At 40.2% G+C, this 23,049-nt stretch overlaps 2 protein-coding genes across 5 annotated transcripts in view; one reads left to right on the top strand and one right to left on the bottom strand.

Annotated features, from left to right (window-relative positions):
• The window catches only part of PLAA (phospholipase A2-activating protein), a 43,171-nt gene extending 35,340 nt beyond the window's left edge, over positions 1-7,831 (bottom strand). The window contains exon 1 of the mRNA XM_011957116.1: positions 7,244-7,831. Coding sequence (XP_011812506.1) covers positions 7,244-7,392 — 149 coding nt within the window. The 5' untranslated portion in view covers positions 7,393-7,831. The remainder of the gene's footprint in view (positions 1-7,243) is intronic.
• Positions 7,337-23,049, top strand: part of IFT74 (intraflagellar transport 74) — a 129,650-nt gene continuing 113,937 nt past the window's right edge. For 2 of the 4 annotated variants that reach the window (XM_011957110.1, XM_011957115.1), the window contains exons 1-2: positions 16,852-16,996; positions 22,189-22,324. In XM_011957110.1, the coding sequence (XP_011812500.1) occupies positions 22,208-22,324 (117 nt within the window). In that variant the 5' untranslated portion in view covers positions 16,852-16,996; positions 22,189-22,207. Of the gene's footprint in view, positions 7,496-7,649; positions 7,809-16,851; positions 16,997-22,188; positions 22,325-23,049 lie in introns of those variants that run through there. The other 2 variants (XM_011957111.1, XM_011957112.1) reach the window with 2 other exon arrangements.

The following is a 23,049-nucleotide window of genomic DNA, read 5'->3' on the forward strand; positions in this document are numbered from 1 at the left end:
GTCCCAGCTACTCGGGAGGCTGAGGCAGGAGAATGGCGTAAACCCAGGAGGCGGAGCTTGCAGTGAGCTGAGATCCGGCCACTGCACTCCAGTCCGGGAGACAGAGCGAGACTCCGCCTCAAAAAAGAAAATAGCAAACAAAAGAAAGCAGGAGTAGCCATATTAATATCAGACAAAGTTGACCTTAAATCAAAAAAAGAAAATAAGAGACAAAGAAGGATATTATATATTAATAAAAAGTTCAGTGCAGCAAAAAGATGTAACAATTATAAACATTTATGCACACAATATATAAAACAAAAACTGACATAATTGAAGTGATATATAGTTCTACAATAATAGTTGAAGACTTCAATATCCCAATCTCAATAATGGATAGAATAATCAGACAGAAAACATGTAAGGAAAAAAGAGGACCTAACAAAATAAATCAACTAGAACTAACAGACATACAGAATATGCTATGTGAAAACAAAGACACCTGCTACAGAAAAAATACGGCAATTCCTAGAAAAATTAAAAATAAAATTACCATATGATCCAGCAATTCCATTTCTGGGTATGTTCCCAATGGAAATGAAAGCAGGATCTTAAAGAGATATGTGTACAGCCATATTCAAAGTAGCATTATTCACAATAGCTAAAATGTGACATCAACCTAAGTGTCCATCAATGGATGAATAAATAAACAAAATGAGGTATAAACATGAAATTTTATTCAGCCTTAAAAAGGAGGGAAATTCTGACATATGCTACAACATGGAAGAACCTTGAGGACATTATGCTAAATGAAATAAGCCAGTTATAAAAAGACAAATACTGTATGATCCCACTTAAATGTGGAACTTAGAGCTGTCAAAATCACAGAGACATAAAGTAGAATGGTGGTTGCCAGGGTCTGGGGGTGGAGAGAGAATGAGGAGTTATTGCTTAAACAGGTACACAGTTTCAGTATAAAGAGAAAAAAAGAGTTAAAAGATGGATGGTGGTGATGGTTACACATTATGAATATACTTAATACTATTGAACTGTACACTTTAAAATGGTTAAGATAGTAAATTTTATGTTATGTGTATTTTCTCACAATAAAAAAATGGAGGAAAAGAATTAACAGCACTATATACCTCTAGAAATGAGGACAAAGAGGCAGGAACTAAGATAAGAAAGACTAATCGAAAGTCTTCAGAATCTGAAGCGTTATGAAAAAGTCTTCAAAGAAAGGTATCTGGTAGTAACAAATTTCAACTTGTTCACTTCATTTTAGTGGGTGTTGTTTTTGTTTTTTAATATGCTTTTGAAACCATTTTATCAATAAGTCCAGAGGAAGTCAAAAGAACATGTTTTAAAACCTGTATTACGTAAACCACTAAATCTACCTACTATGTGTATCCCTTAGCACTTCAAAGCATAGATGTTTGTGTGCATCTTCCATAGTGGTCTGTGAAGTTCTTAATGGCAGAATCCAGATTAGGTTCTTTGTGTCTTCCCAAGTCCCTAGCACAATGTTTTACATGGTTAGCATTAAGTACTTCTTAAATTGATTTAAAAAAATACTTTAGGTATTAAGCCAAAAAAAAAGAGGGTGGAGGGGTGGGCGGGCAGCTAGACAACTCAGCCAGACAACTGTCCTGCTAGCACTCAGCGAAAGTCTGAAGCTTTTTCTTTAAAAAGGTGAAAATCTTTGAAGGGGGGACATAAAGATAGTTAAGTCTTGGAGTGTGAAGAACTGGAGCCCAAGACCACCAAAACAAAACCCTGGAAACCACACCCTCATCCTCCAGGCAGCAGATCAGCCCGATATAATGGCCCTACCAGATAACTCAACAGTAAAACTCACAACCAACAAGCGCCATTCAGGAGCACAGATCTCCCAGGAGCTTCTTAATTCTCTACCCATAATGCTGAGCACACAATAAAGATTACCAGACATCTGGGGAAAGCCTCCAGCATAAAATATAGTGATCAAAACAAACAGAGACGAGAAAAAAAACAATCTGGAGGAAAACAGACTATTAAGGAGAAAACTTAAAACATTTTTTAAAATTGTCATTATCATCCTTAGAGGTGTAAGATATTGCAACCATGAAACAAGGACATAATTTCACAAAAAGTCAAGGCAACCTGCTAGAGATTATAGACAAGAAAAAAAAAAGAGAAATTTAGAAAGAAAGTTCAATATCTGAATAAAAACAGTTCCAGAAAAAAGAAGACAGAAAAAATAAAGAGAAAGCAGCCAAAGAATTAATTGGAAGTAACTGAAGAACATTTCCCAGACTTTATGGACATGAGTTTTCATAGTAAAAGGGCCCGCCAATGGCCTGGAACAATGGATTGAAGTTGATTGCCTTCCAGAAAGAAAAAGAATAGGTCAAAAATCAGAATGGTTTCAGATTTCTCAACAGTAACACTAAAAGATGAAATAAAATGGATTCCATCACAATTCTGAAAGAAAATTATTTTAAAATTAGAATGTTACAACCATTCAAATTATCATTCCAGTAGCAAGGCAAAATAAAACCACTTTCAGACTTGCAAGGTCTTAAAACATTTATTACTGATGCACTACGTTTCAGGAAGCTCCTAGAGGTTATGTTCCAATAAGCCAACAAGGAAGAAACCAACAAAGAGAAAGCTAAAGGATACTGACAGTAAAAATCCAACACATGAGGTTCAAAAAAGTTATTTTGGAAACAACAATGAAGGGAAACCCCAGGATTAGTTGTGCATCAGAGGTAGACAGACCAGGTCAGAAAGTTTGCATTGTCAGGAAGAGGAAATTGTAAAATATCCAATGTATCTACATGCCTTAAGAGGTGATTTGGAGGCCGGGTGCGGTGGCTCAAGCCTGTAATCCCAGCACTTTGGGAGGCTGAGACAGGCGGATCACGAGGTCAGGAGATCAAGACCATCCTGGCTAACACGGTGAAACCCCGTCTCTACTAAAAAATACAAAAAAAAAAGCCGGGCGAGGTGGTGGGCGCCTGTAGTCCCAGCTACCCGGGAGGCTGAGGCAGGAGAATGGCGTGAACCTGGGAGGCGGAGCTTGCAGTGACCTGAGATCTGGCCACAGCACTCCAGCCTGGGTGACAGAGCGAGACTCCGTCTCAAAAAAAAAAGAGGTGATTTGGTAACGAACAAAGAATTTGAAGTTGAATCAGTGATAAATATATAGAAAGCTAAGCAAATGAAAACCAAAATAAAATAATTATTAGCTACATGGAGATCATAAAATTGTTGAGGAAGAGTTATAGATTATTCCACAGCTTAAATTGTAAGAGTCAGAGCACAGAAAAGATGGATATGTGATGGGGTGAGTGGAAGGCAGAAAGAGAGCTAAATTCTCATATTCTACAGTAGGAACTAATAGAGCACACCTAAAAAAATCTATTAATATAGATTAATATAATCAGATCCTATATCTGAAGATGTGTCTTCAAATACGGGTTGTTTTTCAAAAGGCAAGGCAATATAAAGGCAAAGTTGCTGAAGTCTTATCTCACTCATCTCTCCCCACCCAGAAGTAAATGACAGACAGACTTGGGAAATGTAATTTAGCTTGAAGCTAGCTTACAGAGGTCTGAAGTAGTCTGAAACAATGGCATGCTGCCGGCTTAGTTCAATGCCCAACTAACAGATATGTCTCCATTCTGAAAGGTGTTCAGAAGGTCCAGAGACTTTCTGGGTTTTCAAAGGGCTTTTGTGAAAGACTAGGTACCTGGTTCAGTCTACTCTAAAACAGAACTATTTCTACCTCCCTAGAACTAACTTCCCCCATTATTCCCAGTCCATTCCTACATGAACCTTAGCAACAACATATATGGAAAGCAGTGGTAAATTTCATTTGCATTAGAGGTAGACAGACCAGGTCAGATTCGGTAACGAACAAAGAATCTGAAGTTGAAACAGTGGTACTGATTCAAATTTACAGTCGTAAATTTCATTTACCACTTGGCTACATGGGAAAGCAAATTTCATTTACTACTTGGCTCCAAACATTTATAGGATTTCATTAACTTTATTAATATGCTGTTACAAGCTGGGAGTGGTGGCTCACACCTTTAATCCCAACACTTTGGGAGGCTGAGGCAGGAGGATTGCTTAAGCCCAGGAGTTTGAGACCATCCTTGGCAATCTAGTAAGACTCCCATCTCTACAAAAATAAATAAAAGTTAGTCAGGCATGGGGGTTCTCGCCTGTAGTCCCAGTTACTTAAGAGGCTGAAGTGGTGGGAGGATTGTTTGAGTCCAGAAGATCGAGGCCGCAGTGAGCAGTGATCATGCCATTGCACTCCACCCTGGACAACAAAGCAAGACCCTGTCTCAAAAAAAAAACAAAATTCTATTATGGCCTGAATGTGTCCCCCAAAGTTCATGTGCTGGAAACTTAATCTTTAATGCAACCATGTTGAGAAGTAGGACCTTTAAGAGGTGATTAGATCAGGAGGGTTCTGCCCCCATGAATGGATTAATGTCATTATTGCTTAGAGAGTGGCTTTGTTATAAAAGCAAGTTTGCCCCCCCATGCCTCTTGCTGTGTGCTCTCTTGCCCTTCCATCATGGGATGATGCAGCAGCAAAGAGGACCTCTCAAGATGCCGATACCTTGATACTGGACTTCCCAGCATCCAGAACTATGAAAAACAAATTTCTTTTCTTTATAACTTACCCAGTCTGTGGTACTCTGCTACAGCAACACAAAAGAGAAGACATGTATCATGAAATAAAAATTGTCAATATGTCAGACTTGAGGACACTTCTACAACACTAAAGGTATGGTTGAGACACTTTAGTTGGCATCAATAAGAACTTAATCACCTAATGACTATGAAACACTCTAACCCTGGGGTATCCAATCTTTTGACTTTCCTGGGCCACGTTGCAAGAAAAATTGTCTTTGGCCATGCATAAAATACACTAATAATTACAATAGCTGATGAGCATTTTAAAACATCACAAAAAAAGCCTCATAATGTTCTAAGAAAGTTTATGAATTTGTGTTGGGTCACTCTCAAAGTCACCCATGGGCCACAGGATGGACAAGCTTGCTAACCTAACCAGCTGGATATGAGAGACTAGATAATCATACCTCACCATGCACTAACACCGTAACTGGCAAAATGCAAGTTCTTCATCAGTGTTAGATAAATACATACAGGAATGAATTTTGAAAAACAAAACAAAAAAATCATGAGTTCGGCCAGGCATGGTGGGTCACACCTGTAATCCCAACACTGGGAGGCCAAGGTGGGCAGATCACCTGAGGTCGGGAGTTCAAGACCAGCCTGACCAACATGGAGAAATCCCAGCTCTACTAAAAATACAAAATCAGCTGGGCGTGGTGGCACATGCCTGTAATCCCAGCTACTTGGGAGGCTGAGGCAGGAGAATCGCTTGAACCCCGGAGGCAGAGGTTGCAGTGAGCCAAGATCGTGCCATTGCACTCCACCCTGGGCAACAAGAGCGAAACTCTGCCTCAAAAAAAAAAAAAAGAAAGAAATCAATAGTTCAATGAAAAACAAAATCACTTTTCAAATAGAGAATCAGTTCAGCCCAAAGTTCTTCAAGTTCCTGGTAAGTACAACCACTCCAGTGATTAAATTCTTGTCAAACTAGTACAGTCCCAAAAGTTTAATGACAGGATTCCACTATTAAAACAGGCATCCTTGACTATACTCCTTACTGCAATGGTTATGTTCTACTGGGCTTATGCTTCTACTGGATTCCATTTTAAAGGTAAAAATTTAATAACTGTACTCAAACAAAAAGTTAAATATTAGTGTTACTAAGTAGTTTTGGATATTATAGAATTTTAAAGTTAGAAGAGCTCTTTAGAGATCATCTCATTCAATTCAATACAGGAATTTGCTCTATACTATATCTAGTCTAGTGGACCATCTTGTGTTGATTATACTACTTCAAAAGCCTCCAAACAAACCTACTTCTACACTTATCCCTTCCCAATCTATTCTCTATCATCAGCTAGCAGAAACTTCTCAACACGGAAATCAGATGATGTTGCTCCCTGCTTGAAACTATTTGAAGGCTTCCATTTGCAAACTCCATAACCTGGCTCTTACCAGCCTCAAAGACCTGTCCTCAGCTCACAGCTAAATCCCTCCTGTTTGTTCCTCCTGCTGTCTGGAATGCTCTTCCAATTCAACCCTCCCCATTTGCTCTTCCACGACCAGCTCCATCCATCTCATGCTTCAAATGTCAGCTTTAAACAAACAACTCCTCAGAGAGGCTTCCTTTAATATCTCTCCACCTAATTATTAACTGTATGTTTTCTTCATATGCCAGTTTTTAATTTTTTATTGGCTTGTTTTTTAATCTATCTTCCCCATCAGACTGTAAGAAAGCTCCAGAAAAACTTGCAACTTGTCTGCCTTTATTCCTCTCCAGTATCCCAAATAGGAGGCACTCAATAGTTATCAACTGAATTTATGGATGGTGACTCAAATTCTGAAATTCGTAACAGTGGGAGAGCTACTAAATAACAAAATAACCTCAATTCTTCTTTTTCTGAACTGAAATCTGTCTTCCAGTTCTTAAATATCCTGCTACAACCAGCCAAATCAGGGCTGAGCCCGTGAACTCGATCAGGACTGACTCCTAACCTTTTTTTTTGGTTCGTGAACCCTTCTGATAAATCCTTTGAAGATAATGAATGCTCCTTCTCCTCAAGAAACAGCACATGCACAGAAACAAAACATCCAAGAGGTTTCACTCCCTCAAGACCAGCACAGACCACAGACTAAAATTCTAACCTGGCCGAGAAGAGGATTCAGCAATACAATTTTTGAGAACTAAAGTCTTCAAAAATTAAATTTTAGAGAAGACTACAGAGCATCTTTTTCGAAAATAAAAAAGGGACATGTCAGATGTCTTCAAACTACCTCACTTCGGAGGGTGCAATTGGAATCAGTAAATTTTCAAGTCTAAAACAAACTTGGGAGATCATCGTCCAAAAACTGAAGGCCCAAAAGGTAGGAGACTGGTTGCGGTCAAGTTAGCACAAGAAGGCTGGTCTCTGGTCCTCCAAACCAGTGCTCTTTCCACTTAAATCTCGATGGTTTCTTACACAAAGTTCCAGTAGTCTGAGAATTGGAACGGAGCGGAGGGCAGAGGGAAGACTGGGGGTTGAGAGAGACGGCGCGATTGACAGGGAAGGGTCACTCACTTTCCACTCTCCAGGAAGAGTGCAACACAGCCGGGGGCAACCTGGGGGCAACTCCCAAGGCTCACCTGTCTGGGGCCCAGAGGCGGGTGGTGCGGTCTCGGGACACGGACACAAAAGCCCCAGGCGGAAAGGGGCAGCACACCAGGCCCCGTACGTCCAGCTCGTGGGCCCGGAGCGAGCAGCTCAGCCGGTACCTGGTGGCGCCGCTCGTCATGGCCAGTGTGTCTGTCGGGCGCCCGGTGCCCGGGCACTGCGCAAGTCCAGTCCGTAAGGGCGACTCGGAGAGCGCCGGGCCGCGGCCGGAGAAGGGCCTGTAGGTAAGTGGCGGCCGGAGACCGGAAGAGCCCGAGAGCCGGTACGGAAGGGCGGCTGGGAAGGGGCGCGCCGAGCGGGCCGAGTGACACAGCAACCCTGACAGGCACACCGGAATTCATCATCGGCCTCAGCCCTCCATGACGCAGAGTGTGTGCGTCCCGGCAGCTGACGCCGATGTGGAGCTGAGCTCGCTTTACTCCTGGGCTCGGGACTCCCCGCCGAGGAAGAAAGAGCCCCGCCCTTCCACCAGGACGCCCGACCCGGGGATCCTTCCCAAACCCGGATCTCTTCCGACTCCAGGCCCAACCGTTTGTCGTAATTCGGGAGGCGGGCCGGGACTACAACTCCCATAATGCCGCGCCAGTTGGCGTGAACATCCGGCGCGCCGAATCCGGATATTTTAAACCTGAGTTCTTCGCGCTGGGCATGGCGGAATGGCTGAGTGAGGTTGTTTGGTGTCTACTGTTAGGTCATCCTCACCTCTTTTTCCTGATAATCTCGAGGTTTTTGCAAGTTAACTTTGTTTTTCAATTAAAACGAGAAAGCTTGAGGCCAAATTGGGAACTATTAATCACTGAACTATTTCTCCGTTTCAAGTTATCCGAATCTCCTACCCTCTATTGTCAAATTTACAAACAAATACAGTGGTCCAAGTCAATTTTTTAAAGGTATAACTACTTTTTTCTGGCGACTTGTTAAAATGTAGATTCTGATTCAGTAGATCTGGGTTAGAGCCGAGATAAGTATTGTTAACAAGCCCCCCGCCCACCCACCCGTGGTGCTACTTGCTGGTCATTATCAGATCTTATTGAGTACTAGGGTCAATATGACCTGTCTCTTTACTTTGTTTCCCTCCCATCCGCTATTCTGTCGCATCCAACTACACTTTTCTACAAACCTTTCTAAATTGCTAAGCCCAATTCGCACTTTTCTGACTTCTCCCCTCCTAAAACTCCCACTCTAGGTTTGGAATCACTTTTCTCCTGGTTTGGGAGATCATTCTTGAAATGTTGCCTTTTGATACTTCTTTGCTACCATATCCCCTCCCTGGGTGGATTATTTACTGCTTTGCTTATTTCTAAAGCTGTATATTGTCTTTTGCAAACTCTAGATCTGTATTTCTAGCTATCTGTTAGAAATCTCTACCAATTAGTCTGACTTAAATTACTTCAACTTTTCTCTAGCCTTTCTACCCCTTCTGTCCAGCCAATCCTACACATTAAAATATATTTCTGAAATACACGCTTTATTTTTTTTATCTGCTTGACGACCTCTGATGGCTTTCCATTTTGTTGTTGTTGTTTGTTTATTTGTTTGTTTGAGACGGAGTGTTGTTCTGTTGCCAGGCTGAGTGCAGTGGCGCGATCTCGGCTCACTGCAACCTCCGCCTCCCGAGTTCAAGCGATTCTCCTGCCTCAGCCTCCCGAGTAGCTGGGACTACAGGAGCACACCACCACGCCCAGCTAAATTTTGTATTTTTAGTAGAAACGAAGTTTCACCATGTTGGCCAGGCTAGTCTCAATCTCTTGACCTCGTAATCTGTCGGCCTCTGCCTTCCAAAGTACTGGATTATAGGCGTGAACCACCACGCCCGGCTGGCTTTCCATTCTTACAGTACAGCATGACATAGGGCCTTTCACACAATCTCGCTAATCTGTTTTACTAGATTCATCTCCCTGTGTTATCTCTCTTATTCTAGTCATTTCGAATTTGTTACCATTCCCTGAACATATTATACTGTATGCTGTCCATGTCTCTATGCTTTTTGTACATGCATTTTTTTTTTTAACTTAGAATTCCACTTTCTCCATCTGTCATAGTTCAACACCAGTTTATCTTCTGGTTTCTTCTAGTTCCTCTGGGGAACCAATGCAGTTTTATTTGTTGTCAATATAATATTTACTGCATTCTAATATATTCTTTTATGTCTGTCTTTTCTACCGGACTACATTTTATTATTATCAAGACTTTTTATTTTACATGAATCTTAACCATCTAGTTTACTGCCTCCTATATAACAGGAAATGTTTTCCAACTTTGTATAGTATTCAGTTTACCAATTTTCACAGTCTCATTTAGTTCTCACAATAACCCTACAAGGTAGATAGTATTATTATTCCCATTTCACACATGAATAATTTGCCTCGTTTAGAAAATGTTAATTTGGAAGCCATTAGGTTGAGATAGCTCCAGCTCTGGAGCCCAACTCACTGTAAACAGTAAAATGAAACTTAAGCTTAACTAGCAGAAACAGACAAACCTCTAACTATGGACTTTCCACTTTAACCAGTCAAGTAAGTATATTTTCTTAGTCTTGCTTCCACCAACCCCTTATAAAAGTTTCCCCCTCATGCTGTAATTGCCCAACTGTGTTCTTACCTGCTGCCTTCCAAAAAACCAGTGCACTGAGAACTACAAATGTTGCAGCAGGGAAAGATGAATAATCACAGGGCCAGCCGAGCGAGGAGGATGGGAGATATTTCTCAAATCCACCTCCAAGAATGTAGAGGCTAGATTTTTAAAGGATGGGTTGGTGGGCAGAGGAGGCTAGGAAATGGGAAATGCTAATTGATTGGGTCAAGGATGAATCACAGGGGTGTCAGAACTATCTTCCTGAAGGTGAGTCATTTCTGACGAGTGGGGTTCACAGGTCCAGGTTGTGTCTGTTGGTCTGCCAAAATGCTAAATTTGAAAAATATCTCAAAGACCAGTTAATTAGGTTTCACAATAGTAATGTTATCTGTAGGAGTAGTTGGCGAAGTTACAAGTCTTGTGACCTCTGGTTACATGTCTCCAGAGCAGAAGGCTCTATAGAAAAGCAAGCTAATTAGTCTGGGCGAGGTGGCTCCGCCTGTAATCCTAGCACTTTGGGAGGCCGAGGCAGGTGGATTACGAGTTCAGGAGATTAAGACCATCCTGGCTAACACAGTGAAACCTTGTCTCTACTAAAAAATACAAAAAATTAGCCAGGTGTGGTGGCAAGCGCCAATAGTCCCAGCTACTCAGGAGGCTGAGGCAGGAGAATCACCTGAACCCTGGAGGCGGAGGTTGCAGTGAGCCGAGATTGTGCCACTGCACTCCAGCCTGGCAACAGACAGAGACTCCACCTCAAAAAAAAAAAAAAAAAAAAGAAAAAAAAGAAAAGCAAGCTAATCAAACAATGCCAAGTTATTGTTTAAGCATGACTATTCTTTAGCAAAGTTCAAGCCTCTACCATAGTTCTAATCTTGTCTTATGAATGTAGCTTCAACCTCCATACAAGGAGTTGTGGGAGGTCACTTTTCCTTGCTTCAAAGTTTAACTATAAACCAAATTCCTGGCATAGTTATTTTAACCTCCACACTAGAATAAGCAAAAAACAAACTAACAATAAAATGACAACAAAAACTAGTCTAGCCTGTGAGGTTTTAAGCAAAATGAAGTCAGTCATGTTATATTTCTCTCCTTAGTTATACTTCTGCAAAAGTAGTTTAAGTGCCCCTAGGTGGAGTTTCACCACTTGGGGTTTGGTGCTGCCCAATTCATGAATCACTGTCTGCTCAACTGAACTCTTTAATACTTTAATGTGTGTTGTCTTTTAACAGCTTGATATGAGTTTAATGCTCAATAGATGTTATTGGTTACCTTAATGAATTAATGAATAACTGAAATAACTATTTAAATGTCACATAACTAGAACGTAGTACAGCTGGGACTAAAGTTCTGTGAACACTAAACTGGGTTCTTGATACTTTAAAAATAATTGTAATGTGTTTATGTGTTTAGCAGTTCAAAGGTTTAAAACAAATAGTTTATTTCAACTGTCTGTCTGCATACAAATAACAATTCTGGATCCCCCCTCCCATATGTCTGAAGGCATGAAGGAAAAATGTCTACAATGACAGTAGTTCTCTCAGAGAAAATGCTTGGAATAGTTGGGTAGCTGGACTAAACATCACAGTTTGTGTAAATTGAGGTAAACATTGCAGTTCATGTTCTCAACATGATGTTTTCATTATAATTTAATTTAAAAAGCCCTAAATGCACTGAAGAATAGCAATAATGCAGATTATACAGGAATGAAGTTGGGGTCAATATGATTCAGGCCTGGCAACTTAGTAGGAAAACCCAGGCAAACTAAAGAAAGGAATTGTAACAGGAGTGATACTTGACTTGTGTGTGAAAGTGATGGTGAAAGAATATTGTTTAGCTTTTTTTTTTTAACTAAAATTCAACACATAGACTCTGGTGCCAAAACTTTGGGCTACTATAGCACAATACATACGTGAAATAAAATATTAAAATGCATTGGGAAAATGATAGAAATGTTACATGTGCAGATCTTAGAAAACTTAGGCTGCAAATATGTCCCCCATAAGGTGAATCTTGAAAAAAGAAAGTCCATATATATATAAGAAAAAAACCCATAAAATGTGAAATACGGACTGGGCGCGATGGCTCACGCCTGTAATCCTACCACTTTGGGAGGCTGAGGCGGGTGGATTGCCTGACTCAAGAGTTTGCAACCAGCCTGGGGTGAAACCCCGTCTCTACTAAAATACAAAAAATTAGCTGGGCACGGCGGCATGCACCTGTAGTCCCAGCTACGCAGGAGCCTGAGGCAAGAGAATCGCTTGAACCTGGGAGGCAGAGGTTGCAGTGAGCCAAGATAGCGCCGCTCCACTCCAGCCTGGGCGACAGAGCAAGACTCTGTCTCAAAAAAAAAAAAAAAAAAAAAATCGAAATATCAACTTCATCTTTAAGGATGGTAATAAGCTTCTAAATTATATTTGTCTTGCCAGTCCTGTAGAACATTACAGAAAATGTTTCAAAGCTAATACATTTCAATATCCCAAAAGATAATTGCTGTTTAGAAGTTTTTGGTGCCCAAAAAGGAGAAAAACATTCTTCTAGTGCTAATACATTTAGTAAGCTTTTTTCTTGGCTTTTAATAAGTTTTTTTGATAAACATTTAAGGACACTTTATCCTTTCTTTTCATATACTTTGAAATATTGTCTAGATAATTACATAATTCATTGAACGATGGCTAACGTGAATATTCATTATGATTTTTATCGTCCCCTTATTGAAAGTTTATTTATTTTTTTTTTAACTTTTTTTTTTTGAGATGAAGTCTTACTCTTGTCCTCAAGCTGGAGTGCAATGGCGCAATCTTGGCTCACTGCAACCTCTGCCTCCCAGGTTCAAGCACTTCTCCTGCTTCAGCCTCCCACATAGCTGGGATTACAGGTGCCTGTCACCATGCCCGGCTAATTTGTGTATTTTTAGTAGAGACATGTTTTACTATGTTGGCCAGGCTGGTCTCGAACTCCTGACCTCAGGTGATCCACTTGCCTTGGCCTCCCAAAGTGCTGGGATTACAGGTGTGAGCCACTGTGCCTGGCCAAAAGTTTATTTTTAAAAAGTATTAATAATGCATTCCTTGGTTTAAAATTCAAAAGATGTAAAGGATGCACATTTTCAAACCCTAACCACCCAGTTTTCCTCTTTGGAGGCTTATCAGTTTCTTGTGTTGTTCCCAAAGATTGTTTATACAGATGCAAGAAAATGTTAGCATTGAATACTTATTCACCTTAGTTTATATATCTTGGAAAACTTTCCATATTGTATGGGAAGAAGAAAACTTTTCCTCTACCCTGTCATGTTCACTTTTCAAGGGCCTATGAGTTAAACTGACAAAAGACAGACTAACAGGAGAAAAATATCAATTTCTTATGCATAAAACAGCCAACAAAAGCAGCATCTGGCTAGTCAAATTGTTAAACTTTAAGGCTTACATAACTAAGTAGGGAAAATGGTGGGGGAGAAACAGCTTTTACAGGGAAAAAAATAGAAACATTGACTTTTAGGAGAACAAATAAGAAAGTTTGTGTTCATCTATACGGTTAGGAGTGGTGTTTCCAGCTTCTTCAAGGCCATAAGTTAGGGGATTTATGGTAGCATCATTCCTCAGAAATTTTGCCTTTAGTCAGATAAGGAACTCTCTGGCTCAATCTCGGCTCACTGCAAGCTCCGCCTCCCAGGTTCACGCCATTCTCCTGCCTCAGCCTCCTGAGTAGCTGGGACTACAGGCACCTGCCACCACGCCGGCTAATTTTTTGTATTTTTAGTAGAGATGGGGTTTAACCATGTTAGCCAGGATGGTCTCAATCTCCTGACCTCATGATCCACCCAGCTCGGCCTCCCAAAGTGCTAGTATTACAGGCGTGAGCCAGCGCGCCTGGCCAAAATATTTTTATACCAGCTCTGGGGTTCGTAGTCAGCCTCTGCAATATCAGTATACAAGGAGCATCGTTTTTTATAGATGGCCAAATTTCATATGATTTTATAACTGTAGCATTATTAATTCACTGTTGTTTGATTTTTTTCCTAATCTTTCTCTGTAACATGCACTGCTCAAAGAAATAACCTTGGACAATGAGCATATGTCATTTATATGTATGAATTCAGTGTGAATATATGCTGGCTTCCTAGAAGTGAAGTTACTGGGTCAAAGGACATGTGCATTTGGATGTCTATAGCCATCTTCTTTCAATAGACACTCCTACCAGTGTATCCAAAATCTTAGTTTATGTACATATTCACTAGTAAGTTCACTAACTTTTCTCTATTTTATAGTAGAATAACTTAATGATGTCACTCCTCAAAGTTTCTTTTCTTTTTTAAAATTCATTTTTGTTTTCAATTTCTGTAGGGGGGGGTCTCACTATGTTGCCCAGGCTGGTCTTGAACTCCTGGCCTCAGTGACCCTCCTGCCTTGGCCTCCCAAAGTGTTGGGATTAGAGGCATGAGCCATCACACCTGGCCAAAAAGTTTACTTTCTTAAAAAACCTACACACATCCTACAAAGACATTTTTGAGTTATTTTGTTAACGTTTTTCTTCTGTGCACCCTGGGCTACATAAGCATAACTGGCCATATTCAGTACCACGTGGTATCCTCTTCATTGGGCCTTATTGCCCCTGACTCTACTGCGTACCCACTTGCCTCCTTCCCTACTCCGTCATTCTCCCTTTAAAACATCCAATCACTGCTGTACAAATCAAGGTTGAATTCCTTTCACATTGGACTATTTTCCCTATTGCAGTAGTAAATTATGGATAAAAATGTGTCCTGTCAGGGTTTGTTGTCTTTGACAACAAAAATAAATATGTAACTGCAAGTTATAATGAGTGATATGTAGTATTAAAATAATTAAATTGGAGGTCATTAGACTGGTCGCTTTAATGCACTGAGTTCCTACATAAGGAAACTGAAACTTGAAACGGAATTACAAGTGGCCAACTAGTCATCAGTTATATCGTCTTGAACCTGCCACAAGAACAGTCCAAATAAGGCAACTGCTCAAACTTTAACCAATCAAATAATTTCTTTGCTATGCTCTGCATTTACTCTCTGAAAGCTTTCAAATACCTCTGGAGGAGCCCCAAACCACTTATGATTTGGAGCTGCCCAATTCATGAATTGCTGTCTGTTCAAACAAGCTCTTTAAAATTTTAATGTGCCAAAGTTTACCTTCTAACAGGAATAGTACAGGGTGCACTGAGGACATATAATGAGGTGGGAGACCAGAAGGAGTTGGAGCACTAATCTAGTATGGACTGTCAGAGAAGAAGACCTTTCTAATAAAAGACATTTGAGTTAAGACTTGAATGATGAACAGGACTTTGGACAGTGAAAAGCAGAGGGACAAAGATTCCAGGAAGAGAGAATTGCAGTGAAAAGGACTAGAGACAGAAAGGAACTTGACACACAAGTAGTCTTACAATAAACTTACAATTTGACATAACCTGAATACTAACCAAATTATGACTTGATATAACCTAATTATAATTTGATATAACCTTAAAAGCAACAGAACCTAATACATAATGATCCAAAGTCAAATAAGATATGGTGCCTACTCTCAGGAAGCTCAGAGGTGAGCGAATAAGTGATATGTATTCCTATTCTCTATTCCTTTTTCGTCATGAAAAAGATATGGGGACAGGGATCAATACTTATTGCCCAAATGAGCTTAAGTGTATTATTTAATCTCTTTAAAACTTGGATAATAGTATCTGTTCTGCCAATTTCAACTGTTAATATCTGTCAGGGTCCTTAAGTGCAAGAAACAGAAATCATCTATAAATGATATAAAAGCTGAAAATGAATTTATTAAAGGACAGCAAGCAGCTCACAGACTCTTCCAGAAGCTGAAGAAACAAGCTAGAGGTTCTCCTCCCAATAAAGCCTCTGGGTACCAACACTGCAGCCTGCACCAACACAGTGATGCTGGACATTGGTTGCTGGTGATAGAGCTTTGCAGTCTCAGAAACGATGTAGTTACCGTGGCTGTCACCCTTACTTCAACAGACTCTGAAGTCCTGCTTCTGGTTGTCATTCAAGTTTGAGTTGGGTCCACCAAATTAGATTGGAGAGTCTAGCAAGCAATAATACTCATGTCCCAGTAATAAGGAAGACTAGGAAAGCCATTATCTGTCACTTCCAGTTCCTGTAAGGGTGTCTGGGGGCAAGGTAAGGAAGAAACTCTGCCAAAAGGATGACAAATGGCCACTGCAAATAGGGTGGGCTCTAATGAGATAATTACAAGAAAATGTTTCACAGACTAAGGGGGAATTCAGCCACATGATATAATCTCATTTTGTAGTGATTTTTAACTCCTTGAGGGCAGGCAAGTTGGAAATAATGTGTAAAATAATGTGAAAATCCCAATACATATGCAATCACATTTAAGCTGTATCTATGAAGACCGGAAGGAAACATACAGTAAAAGTTATTTTATTAGAGAAGTGGGATTTGAGATGAAGTAGTTCTTAAATTAAAAAAAAAAAAGACACTTTCCATTGAATTCACAGTCTTCCCCACAAACTTGGATCCAAATTCTAATGAAAGGAAGCTTAAAGACGCAAAGCTTCTGGTGAAATGAGGAACAGAACAGTTGGTACCAGAATCGCATCCATATGTCATGATGCATTGTGTACGCTATGCAGTCCTAATAGGGAGGAAAACTACCACTAATTAGGAATTAGGAATTTAGAAAATTGCACAGTGCTGCCTACCACGTAATAACTTCAAATGTAACCTGTTACACGTTAGCCGACGTGAGGTTACAGAGGGACATAGCAAAACTCGCTAGAGTTACTTCAGGTAAGGCGCACAGAGCAACTCTGATTATCAGGAAAACCAAACGTTCACATAAAACGTTTTCCGGCCGCCCGGCTCTTTTCCACTTCTTCCAAAAATCTCTGAAGAGTGGTGAAGAAACAAACATCAGTCTTCCATTCTCGCGAGAGCTCCGCGTGTAACCAGCGGCTGAGGCGGAGGATTGGTCACGCAGGATGAGGAGCCTCCGCTATCCCGCCCCCGTTGCCGGGATACGCCGCGGCGCACGGCCGCTAGTGGGTAGGCCTGAGACCCGAGGAAAACTGCGCCGTGGGCCTCAGAAAGAAGTTAGGGCACACGCGAGTCGGGCGATCGCCCCCCTTCCGCGCCGGCGGAGGTGAGAAACCCCGGGTCCCATCTCTTCCTCCCTCCCTCCCACGTATGTTCTCTTGCCTTGGAGATGCTGATACGCTCCAAACAAAAAAAATTCTAACTCTGGGTCTTAGCTGTTACCATCGGGCCAGGCATGTACCAATTCTAGTCGGGAGAAGGGTGAGAACAGACCTCCTCCAACAGCCCGATCCCCCCCGCCCCCCACGACCCCGCTCCCCGCAGGAGACCCGCCAAGCACAGAGCGGAGGGAAGGACCACGATGGGCTAAAGGATTTTAGTCAAAGAAATAGATTTCTGCCTGTTACAGTGCAAGGGATTTATTTCTGTCTGTTGATCACAGTGCGGGCAGTTAGCAACTTTCCACTTTTTCACGTGTGAAACGGTTGACTTAGGGAGGATAATGACAGAATAATAATTAGAAGCCAGATGTTTTAAATTTAATACTTATCTTCACAACAGCTCTGCAAGGTAGAGCTTATTGTCACCCTCTGTTTTACAGAAGATGAAATCCTGAGGGGTTAAGTAAGGTGGCAAGATTATGCAGCTGCTAACTTTGTCAGCACTAGTTTGTATCGCTAATTTTTCTGGATCCAAAGGCCAGGCTGCCTCTCTGATTGTGTGAATAACTGGAAATTGTGTGACTCTTTGATTGAATAACCCCGGAGTTAGTGGTATATTTGTTGCTAATGCCCCCCTCTTAATCCCAGTGGTAATAATATAATGGTAAGCTTTTTTTTTTTTTCGCGACAGTAAAGCGGTGGAAAAGAAAATTGGGTGAAATTTCTGTATGTTGTACATTTTCTCAAAGTTAGCAGGAAACCTAGAGTAATATCTTTTCTACTGGAAAGAGATGTTTATTGTACTCGTTTTCTTGTGGAAAAACCATTTTGATCATACACCCTGTCTTCCTTTTCAGTAATTTCATGAAATTACTTTTTCCATTTGAAATTCTTTTGCTTTCTACACAGAGTTCAAAATGGCAAGGAATTAGAATCAGGGAGCTAGTGGGGTCAGGAAGATTGGTGTGAACATATTCAAATGAGAGATCTGAATGGAAATTTCAGATAAACAATTGAAAACTCAAAATTGGTGCCCAGTTGAAAGGGCAGAACTGTAGACATTGGTTAGTGAGCCATGCACGTTGTTGGAGTTACAAAAAGATGCATGATTGTGGAAAGGAGAGAAGCAATCCAAGGACTGATTATGAATAATGCTAAGAGAAGTCAGAAAAGTAGTACTGGACATACAGTGTAGAAACAGAGAAATCATTTTAGTCCAACACACGCTTTGTTTGCTTTTTAACAATTTAGTAAATTTTTGTAATTGGCAATACCTTTATGTAGGAGGAAATGTAAAAGGTACAAAAGAGAACAAAGTTTTTGCTTGTCACTGAGACAGATATTGGGGATATAAAGATGATTGAGATTCAGCTCTTGCCATAAAGGGCAAGAAATACTTAAGCAGATCATTTCAAGTGGTGTGATAGCTTCTGGAATAAAGAAATACACAGGATGCATGGTAGCACATACAACAGGTCTATACACTGAAATTGAAGAAGACGAAGATTCCAAGACCAGTTATGGACTAGTCATGGAAGGATTCCCTGAGAAAGTAACAGGCAAAATGTGTGTTAGGCAAGGGGACCACTTAAGAGGCTGGTACAATAGTCCACTTGAGTCAGTGATGCCCTGAATTGGCCAGTGCTGTAGGAATAGAGAGTAAAGTACCTGTTAAACACTTATTAACAAAATCAGTAGAACTAAACAAAACAAACTCAGTAGAACTATGTGATCAGCCATGGGAAGTGAGGGAGAGGGAGATATCAGGGACTAAGTTTCTGACTTCTGTGACTAGGAGGTGATACCAAGAGGAAGGACAAATTTTGCGGAGCTGATAATGAGTTTGGATTATATATGTTTATTTTGAAATATTTAGATGTCTAAGTGGAGATGTTATTATTTGGATATAAACACCACAAGCTGAGTGCTAAAATAAGGGCTGAGCATATGAAATTGTGTGGAATCAGTTATTAATTGTTAAAACCCTGAGTGTGGATAAGTGGGCCAAGGAGAGTTTAGAGAGAGAAAAGAAAAAGATGGTGGATGGTATCTTAGAAAATGCTCTATATAAGCATTTCTGTCTCAAGGAGACAGAGAGAAGAACCAGAAGAGAGGTAAGTATCATGGAGATGTTTCATATAAATGTGGACACCAGTAAAGTAGGATGACATTTACATCACTGGCAGTATTGGCAATGGTCATTTGAATCAAACAGTAGCAATCCAGGAGATAGTGGGAAACGAAACAGTAGAAAATAGTGGATATAAGCTATTCTTTTTTTTTTTTTTTTTTTTTTTGAGACAGAGTCTCGCTGTGTTGCCCAGGCTGGAGTGCAGTGGCTCGATCTCGGCTCACTGCAAGCTCTGCCTCCCAGGTTCACGCCATTCTCCTGCCTCAGCCTCCCGATTAGCTGGGACTACAGGTGCTTGCCACCATACCTGGCTAATTTTTTGTATTTTTTAGTAGAGATGGTGTTTCACCGTGTTGGCCAGGATGGTCTCGATCTCCTGACTTCATGATCCGCCAGCCTCAGCTTCCCAAAGAGCTAGGATTACAGGCGTGAGCCTTTGTGCCCGGCTGGATATAAGCTATTCATAAGAATTTGGCTGCATAAGGGAAGGATATATGGGACAGTTAGATAGAGGTGGTTGCAGGGTCAAGAAATAAGTCTTTGAAGGTAGAAAAGAATTGAACATGGTAACAGACTGAAGGAAAGGAGAAAGTTTAAAGATATTGGTAGCAGTGAGTGTAATGCCACAAAGAAGATGGGATCAAGGGTAAATCAGAGTAGAGATTGATCTTGAATGAGAGAAGGAATGGCTGTTGAGATAGGAGGGCAGAATGGATGTAGAGAAGTTTATGTGCCCCAAAAGTGATAGAGTTCAAGTTGTAATTTTGTTAAATGAGTCATCTGCTAAGAGTGGCAGGAACAGAGATCGAAAAGTAGTTAAGGATGAGAATTATCAAGTAGAGAGGTATCTTAACAAGGCTAAATACTTTCTGAAATGAGGGTCCAACTAAGATTTGTGACTATCACTTTGCAGTACCCCAGTCTGTACAGTTGTATGATTTCCACCAGCAATGTTCAGCACTTCAGGTTGGATGTGGAGAAGGGTTTCTGATTTTGCCAGATGGGTGGAGCAGAGTTCCAGGATACAAATTAGTTGATGGTGCTCAGGAGGAGAGTTCTTAACCACCCTTGTCAGGGTATCATTAGTGACTTCTTGGTTGGGGACTCCATTGGATATTTCAGTTTTCATCTTACTTGAATTTCCAACTGTAAATGGCATGGCTTGTTCCTGCCTTCTCTTGGCATCTCTGACATACACTCCTGGTTTTTTTCTTTGCTTTCTGGGCCTTAATTTTCATTCTCTCATACTGGATTTTCCTCTTCTGTGTGATCTGTATGTATTGACGTTCCTCAGGACAATCTTGGGTACTATTCTCTTTTTCTCCATATTCTCTCTCTAAATAAGTATCTTCATAACTATTTTATATGACCTACAATAGGACATACATTTTTATATTGTAGCCTAGTAAACACATATGTGTAAATTTATGTAAATATAGCTGAAACAAAAATTTACTGAAACAATGTTTACCCTTTGTATGTTCAGTGAACTCTTTTTGTTTAAATTTTATTTCACATTTTAGTATCTTGGTCATAACCTGCAAAATTGTTTTCAGAACTCACTAATGGATGTGACCAACAATTTGAAAACTACTACTCTAAATTATGAGACAATTTTAAATAATATTATATTCTGATGAATAAAGGAGAGGGCTGATAAACTGGGAGAAAATGAGTGAATTAAGGAAATGGTTTAAAGGCAGGTGTAGCAGGAATGAAGATGAGAAAAGGGTAGAAGGAGAGAAGACCCAAGAATAGAGTATTTCAATTAAGATGTTTGAGATGAAGCAATTCCAGATGATGACAAGCTCCATGTATTGCCGTGGCTATGAATGACTGAAATGGAGTTAAGATCATTGCTAAAGTTGAGGTAAGGGAACTGTGAAGCTGGAATGTTAGGTGTTGGAGCTAGTATCCAAATGGAAGTCATCCAGGATGATGGTGGGATTGGAATAGAGAAGCTGTGAACTAGGTACAAAAGACTTTAGTAAAGATAGAGTAGAGATTAGGAAGTCACTGATTACCAGCAACCAGGAAAGATCAAGGCAATATTGTTGCATTCCCGGATCCTCAGAGGAAGTGAATCTTGTTTATTTTTATTTATTTTATTTTATTATTTATTTTATTTTATTTTTTATTTTATTTTATTTTATTTATTTATTTTTTTCAGGGATGGAGTCTCGCTCTGTCACCCAGGCTGGAGTGCGGTAGTGCAATCTCAGCTCACTGCAAACTCCATCTTCTGGGTTCACACCATTCTCCTGCCTCAGCCTCCCGAGTAGTTGGGACTACAGGCACCTGCCACTACGCCCAGCTAATTTTTTGTATTTTTAGTAGAGACAGGGTTTCACTATGTTAGCCAGCATGGTCTTGATCTCTTGACCTCGTGATCCACCTTCCTCGGCCTGCCAAAGTGCTGGGATTACAGGCATGAGCCACTGCGCCTGGCCTCTTGTTAATTTTTTTAAAGGTGTGGAAGAATATTTTGAAAGTGACATTGGGGAGCAAGAAAAGTGCCACCTCCTTTGCTTTAAAAGAGGACAGGAAGCTAAAACACATGGACTACTGAAAGTGTTACTCTCAGTGGAAGCCAAGATTCTGTTAAAGTTAAGAAAATAGAAAGTATTTGTAACAAGATTCAGAATATAAGAGAGTTAATTGTGGACCAGAAAATGCAGAGAAAAGATTAAGAGCAAAGAAACTTGTTGGCTGTGACAAGAGAGAAAACTTACCAGAGTATGGGATGAGAATACTAAAGAAATAGATAACTACAGGGGCTTGCATTTTGGTAAGATAATAGGAAGATGAGGAAGGAATGTTGCAAGAAACAATCTCATAGTTCTAAATGGAGCACGATGTCAAATTTGAACAAAGTTAACCTTGTAGTGGTACACAGAATGGCAGCTTGCAAGAACAATTGTGAATTCAATGTAAGTGTATGATGGGTCATTATTGTCATGCTAGAGAAGACATCAAAGGATTGAACTGTTTATTGCTTCCAAACAGTGATTAAAGTAAAGAAACAATGGCCAGCAATCACAAATCTTCAGCAGCTCGCCCTGTTTCAAGAGGTGGAGTTGGATTAACAGGAAGGCCTCCTTCTGGGATACGACCCCTATCAGGAAATAGAGTGGCAACTGCAGTAAGTTTGAAACAAATCGATTTACTTTGGGAGGCCAAGGTGGGAGGACCACTTGAGTCCAGGAGACTGGGGCTTCAGTGAACCAAGATCATGCCACTGCACCCCAGTTTGTGAGTTTTTGACTCTTTCCACCCCAAAAAATCTGTTGAATGCTTGTGCATATATTGTGGTAGAAGTTGGAAATCTCCTCTGTAATAAGAGATTCTACTTTGTTGTTTCTTTATTTCATAAGCATATTATTAAACATGTTTGGGTTTTTTTTTGGAAAGCATCTGGAAATGTAAATGTGGAAGAAGTTTGAAAGACACTCTGGGAAGAAGATGCCTGCTCCTGCAGATACTCAATTTAAAACTGCAATAATTTTAGTTGAGCAGTGTATTGGGGCCAGAATAAAATGAAATGAATAGACCAAAAATAGAATCAAGCATATAAAAATTTAATGATTAATGTGGTGTTTCAGATTAGTTGGCAAAATATGGAGTATTCAGTAGAACATTCCAATAATTATTAAACCATTTGTTTAAAAGTATTTTTAATCCTCTCTTATACCTTTTATCAGAATTCTACATAGTTTAGAAACTTGGTATTTCAAAAATGAAACCATAAATGTAGTAGAGGAAAATGTTGGCAAGTATTTTGTATACAGTTGATATGGACTAGGCTTTTCTAAAAATGACAGAAATAGCAAGTACTGAAAAGGAAAGCATTTTTTTTTTTTTTTTTTT

The sequence above is a fragment of the Colobus angolensis genome, unplaced genomic scaffold (assembly GCF_000951035.1).
Source record: "Colobus angolensis palliatus isolate OR3802 unplaced genomic scaffold, Cang.pa_1.0 Scaffold436, whole genome shotgun sequence".
Lineage (NCBI taxonomy): Eukaryota > Metazoa > Chordata > Mammalia > Primates > Cercopithecidae > Colobus > Colobus angolensis.